The sequence below is a fragment of the Aulostomus chinensis genome, chromosome 1 (genome assembly GCF_037954235.1).
Source record: "Aulostomus chinensis isolate RoL2024-O1b breed Wild chromosome 1, RoL_Achi_v1.0, whole genome shotgun sequence".
Lineage (NCBI taxonomy): Eukaryota > Metazoa > Chordata > Actinopteri > Syngnathiformes > Aulostomidae > Aulostomus > Aulostomus chinensis.
In genome coordinates, this window is record NC_141320.1 from 62,448,352 (window position 1) to 62,454,498 (window position 6,147).

A 6,147-nucleotide genomic window follows, 5' to 3' on the forward strand; every position below is an offset into this window, starting at 1 on the left:
CACGCAAACACACACATACACAGATTTCCTCTGCAGCAGGGAGATATGCTTAGTACACACACGCAGTAAAAAGTAGTGTAAAAACATGGGATGTGTCCCTACCTCACCACTTGAACACACACAATAATCCCTTACCCCTTTATAATTTGAGAAAATTATTCATATGGTGCTAAAGCTAGATGGTTTTTGTATAGTTATAAGATTAGCCAAAAAAAAAAAGTTTAGCGTTTTCAGATTGTAAATTCAATCTGGATGTCCTCATGCAGCGTGTACATAAAAACAGCAACACCCTTCTCTCTCTGAAAATGCCTTACCCACTCGACAGAAGTGGAGGTGGAATTTTTTAAACATCAGGAGGGTGGTGCTTATTTTTGGTGCACTGATCTGAACATGCACTGTACATGTGTCAGAGATCAACAGCAATCAAACACACCGTGTTAACATGTGATCCCACCCCGGATATGTGCCATCTCTTCAGGCCACAGTCGGTCAGGCGTTTTTATTGTTTGTTTTTTTGTGTGTGTGTGTTTGTGCTTGTGAAAATCTTTTGCATGAATGTTGTAGACTTGAAAGCAGGGAGACGGCAGAGATTTGATTGCTTCTGGGTCGATCCAGAAAAGCCCTCCTGCCCCCTTCTATCCAATCAGATCAGGTGTTACAAATCAGGTCTAACACAACCAAAAAAAAACAAAAACAAAAGAAAAATCTGTTCATGTGTAGCGCTCAGACTTGGTCGTACCCTCGTTTTAAATCCACTCTCAATCTACAGTCAAGTCTGTATCGCTACAAATGAAGAAATACATCCGTCGCCCAGGCAACCAGAGCCTTAGCCAGGCCCACTCTGCAAGGAAATTATGTATGTCCACAGCTATGCAAGGTTCTGGGCTTGGATCACATCACATCACTGCTCTCATGGATTTTATCTTCTTTTTTCTTTCTTTTTTGCCTTTTTCTTGTAACGAGAAACAGGAAGGAATGCAAAACCTGTAACCTTTGTTTACATTTTTGATACTTTTATTTTGAACTTCCTTTTTTTTTTTTCTTTTTTTTTTTTTTGAATGTGTCTGGGTTTAAATTGGTCCAGAGGAGGAACAAATGGTGTAATGTACCTTTACCTTGGGGAGAACTGGGATCGATGTGACCTCCAGACTGAGGAATGTGCATGTGATTGTGAAAATTAAAACCAGAAAGATTTTGTCTATGGATAAAAACACATAAATGGTCCACTATCAGGGTCTGCAAAGCATATGAGGCCGTGTGTGTGTGTGTGTGTGTGTGTGTGTGTGTGTGTGTGTGTGTGTGTGTGTGTGTGTGTGTGTGAGAGAGTGTGTGTGTGTGAGAGTGCAATGCTTCATATGCTTTTTTAATTTAGCCAAAGTTTTAATTGTTTTGTCCGGAGCTGTGAAAGTATCATCAGTTTTGTAGGACATGAGGCCAGACGCTAAGCTGTTTCTGATCTCAAACCAGTTTCTACCAGATCTGAGTCCACGAATCCTTTCGCGTGAGAACCGAAAACGTCGGTCAAAATCAATCGTGGAAATGGATTTTGACTCAGGTCTGGATCTATAAGCACAGGGCAGATTAAACCGTATTGTGGATGTATCTATAAGATGTACCATGAGCTTTTATTTTGTCGGGGTCATGCTTTTCTACTGTGTTCTCCAGCTTGGGAAAAAAAAAAAAGGAGAAAGTAGCTGTAGAGATTTCGATGTGTGCAAAAGTAGCTTTTATTTTCTCGTGGTTTTGATTGTAAATAGCCTTTTTCTGGTATTCCTCCTCAGTTGGATCTATGTTTGACACTTAGATGGGTCTTTCAAAATGTACTGATAGTAAATGTTTCCTATAAATATTCAGAATGTAAGGCGAGAGAAGAAAAATATGGCTTGACTGGAAACTGTGTTTTCGTAGGAGTCTGTGCCATCGTGTCGTCCTGAGTGTAAGCACACTGATACCAGATCTGTAGACAGGAAGTTTTTGGAGACAACGCCAGACAGCCCACAAAGAGGATGCGGCTCAGTTAACATCTTCCTCATATTTCTGCTGAAGATTAATGAGCATCTACACTTTTGTTTTTAATTAAATTGTGCAAAAGTAGCTGTTTTGATCTCTTGGATTTTGCACGTAGAGAAGGTGCAAACCTCCGTTGTGCCAAACTCAATGTGACAAACAGCTCTTTTTTTTTTTTTTGCTCGTTGTTGTTGCCATGTTTAACAAATCTCAAAAATGTGAGCACGCACAGGAAGGTTGTCCATCTTCGACAGCCACTTCCTGTTTCTCCACAATATCAAAATAAAATGACAGGATAAGATTTTAAAGCAAAGTAAATTTAGTATCTTGTAAAACAAAAAGTATAATAATGACTTTTCATCAAATCTGTTTCAGAATAATGTTTGAATTTTAATTTGGTTGGTATATATAATAACTGCGTCCAGCAGTAGCTCATCTATGGTCAACTTTGATTAATTACAAAGTAAATATGACAAAAAGTGTATTATTTTTAAATTATAGGGAAACAAATTGTAGCAAGTGAACCGTCTAGTTGCATGTGGGCTTTTTGGGGATGTCCAAACCATATTTGTATGCGAAATATGAAACTACAATTAGCAGGGAATTAGCCAAGCTTAGCATCAAAACTCAACGCAGGAGGGTTTTCTCACGAGTTTGGCCAAATAATTATTTCTCTCTTCTCCTTTTTTTTTTTTTTTTAAAGTACAACTGGAAGGTTTTTGTTAATTTAAGAGGCAATTCAGAAGTCACACAGAGAATTTCTAAAAATTTGCAACTGAAACAGTCCAACTGCGACCATCCGGGGCTGTCTGGCTAACGTCTCTTAACTTCACTGTAGAAATGATGGCTGCCGTCATCGACCGTGTTCTAGCTGCTCCTGCTTAACTCATGCAACATCATTCAGGACCACTCTGGTCTTTGGGGGATTCCCAACTTCACACCAAATGTCTCTGACCAACCACAAACCCGAGACATTCTGTATCTCTGGTTTGTCTGTGTATTCTTGTGTGTACAATAGTGTAAAACTGCATTCTGGGGAAAAAGTCGAATGATATTTTCAATGGCTCTAGGTGGCCAGTGTTAGGAAATGTGTTATTTTTGTTACTATACCTCCTGAAAATAAAAGTCTATTTATCTGTGAAGAGACAAAGATTTACAATAATGAACTACATAGAAATAATGACAGATTTTAAACAATGTAAAACAGATATAAATGAAAACATGTACAGTTCATTTGGTTTTGAACATGACACAGAGACGTATATGTGCCAGTATTGAGTTTGATTTTATATATTTACCATTTTATTACATTGTAATGTTGTGACTGCGATGGAGAAAAAAAAAATATATAAAGGAATATCAATTAATTTTTCCAAATGTGAGTCGCTTTTCATTTTCTTTTCTTTCTCTGATCCACAACACAGAATGTTTTGGTTTCTAAATCAGATTTATTCATTATGAAAATCTCAAAATCTCTCTACAAGGCCTGCATAGTAAAAATATATGTTTAACACACAGTAACAACAACAGTACAGATCAAAAACCAAGGAGGGGGGAGGAGACATTGTTGGCGTTTGAACATAAACACATGAATATGAAAGAGATGATTAATATTCCACAAAATATACCACATTATAGCACAGAGTAGAACGAGGGCACCGTTCTACTCCTTAGAACAGAAGCCAAAGTGTTGAAGTGATACGTGATCTGAATTAGAACTGCACAATTAACCCCAATATCGTCACAATATTGCGAAAATGGAACATCCCGAACCTTAACAGAACATTGGGGATGCTCTTACAACATCCTGTTGTCATCCTGATTCTAAAAGCCCTGCAGCTGAAACGACCTCATAACTTCAGACTGTTTTCTTCTTTGCTAAGGATGTTAGAACCTTTGGACCAAAGAAAACGACGCAGTCCAGTTCTCTAAAGGTCAAATGAAAACATTTAGGATGTTTTACAGGACAGGATTACACTGAGAGCAACAAACGTGAATAAATAACCTTGTTCCAAGGTACCTTTTTCAAGATATTTAAGTTAGAGAATATTACTTGAAACTGACGTTGTCATATTTCTACCATCCTACGTGATACATTTACCTTCAGTTCCCTTTTTCCTGCAGTAAATTTTAATGACCGTTTTTCTGTCTTTGGTATTATTTCTATTCCTTATATAAAAATAAGGTCCCTGAGACAACTTATCTTCACATACTTGCATAGAAATCACAAACACCCTTTCACCTTCCATTTATTGCCTTTTCATGGCACAGTTCATTTTTCCATTGTAGACATGCATGTATAGATAGAAGGAAAAGTTCTACCTCATTCCAGTGTGTAACAAATACTGTCAAAGAGTGACAAATAATCAAAAAGTAACAAATAATGTCAAACAGTAACTCACTTCATATTACAAATCTGAAGAATAAAGACAATTCGAGCTATAAATGATCACCAGCTCAATGTGAAGTCATCAAAAGTGAGCTATTGGCCCCCTCTGCTGACAAATAGTGACACTTCATGTTCAAATAATAAACACTGTAACAAACACAGCTCCCAAGAATGGATTTAAATCTCTGAATTGGCTCAAACTGCTGAAACAAACAATTAAAAGATGGTTTCCCATCACCAGAAGTTAAGTGGCTTCATGTTCAAGTCTCTTCTCTCGTAAGATTTTAACCTTAATATAGGGACACTAATATTTACTCTGAATCAGGGGTCAGTGCAGCGCGCGCACGCGCGCGCACACACACACACACACACACACACACACACCAGAGAGAAAACTGGGGCAGTGATCTCACTGAGTAAAGTGCAACATGTCAAGTACCAAGTAGAGCGTGGAACAGGAGACAAAGACCATAGTGTGCCCACCGAGTTTACTCCAGCAGGGCGCTGTCATCATCATCACCATCATCGACCTGCAGCCTCTGGAAGGGGCGGAGGCCTGTTTGGCGCCGTCGGCTCTGCGCGCTGATCAGAACTGAGACGGAGCAAATTTATCTAGTTAATCAGCTGGAGACGTGCAGTGTAACATTAGACTGAACTCAACCAAGAAGACTGATGACATCTTACACAGTTTTGAAGTAACATCTTGCTGTACTGCAACAAAATATGCACCTCTTAGATCGGTGGTTCACAAAAGTAGCATTTGGTCCCCCCAAAGGCGAATGAGATGTGTTTGAGAAGATGATAAATGGTTAAGCTAGGCATACATTTTCATCCCTGGATGCCAGTTTCAGGCCAGACACCTCTTCCTTTTGAAAGGAAATCCAGATTGCTGCCACCTGCTGGTATGGAGGGTCGCTTCTTATCATTCAGGCCCAGAATGAATACACTGGTTGATGACAGTGTCACTAATAGTGCTAGTTTTATATCATTTTGGTGTTTGTTTGCCCTTCGCTGCTGCATCCTCATTTGTGGTGTACCCCAAGGATTAACACTGCCCCCTTTAGATCTCTAGACTAGCCCTCTCAAGCCAGTTTAGGTGGTATATTTTTTAAATTCATTCCTGATATGTCACTGAAGATTACCCTTCTGTATGAGATGAAAGGGGGTTCTTTTGTCTTGAAGAGTAACACAGCCGCCATCATTAGGACCTACCAGTAATCATAATGAGCACCAGTAGGACACCGACCACCAGGCCGGCCATCAGTGGGACATCCCAGCAGCTCTCACCAGCCAGAAGGCACCGCGCCTGGCTCAGGCTACCGTTGTTGGGCTGTGCCGGCACAGCCAGTAGGTGACACATGAGCGGGTAAATGTCTACTGTCTGTAAACTGCTCATTCGATAGCCCTGATGGAAGCTGGGCCCCACCGCTGCAAAGAAGGGGTGCATGCTGGGTAGGGAGTTGTCATAGCCATGATCGCCCACTGAGGAGGGAAAAGATCTTAATATTATTTCGACAATTGGGTACCTGCAGCAACTTGTCATGATTTAAGAGACCTACATCTGGGCAGCTTGTCCCCTCGCTGCACGATTGTCCAGCCCTCATCAGCTACCAGTATGATTGGCTGCACTCGTTGATTGTTGCGGTAGTGCAGCCTATCAGGGATGGACTTCTTGAGATATGCTGTCATGTGGGCGTGGCACTTCTTCAACAGGGCATAGACAACATCTGGATCTGTAAACAGCACACACA

At 40.2% G+C, this 6,147-nt stretch overlaps 1 protein-coding gene across 3 annotated transcripts in view; it reads right to left on the minus strand.

The window, feature by feature from the left end:
* Window positions 1-3,445: 3,445 nt before the first annotated feature.
* The window catches only part of enpp4 (ectonucleotide pyrophosphatase/phosphodiesterase 4), a 6,541-nt gene continuing 3,839 nt past the window's right edge, over window positions 3,446-6,147 (minus strand). For all 3 annotated transcript variants that reach the window (XM_086204420.1, XM_086204412.1, XM_086204430.1), the window contains exons 6-8: window positions 5,956-6,129; window positions 5,609-5,878; window positions 3,446-4,988 (exon numbers count right to left, since the gene is read on the minus strand). In XM_086204420.1, coding sequence (XP_086060546.1) covers window positions 4,885-4,988; window positions 5,609-5,878; window positions 5,956-6,129 — 548 coding nt within the window. In that variant the 3' untranslated portion in view covers window positions 3,446-4,884. The remainder of the gene's footprint in view (window positions 4,989-5,608; window positions 5,879-5,955; window positions 6,130-6,147) is intronic.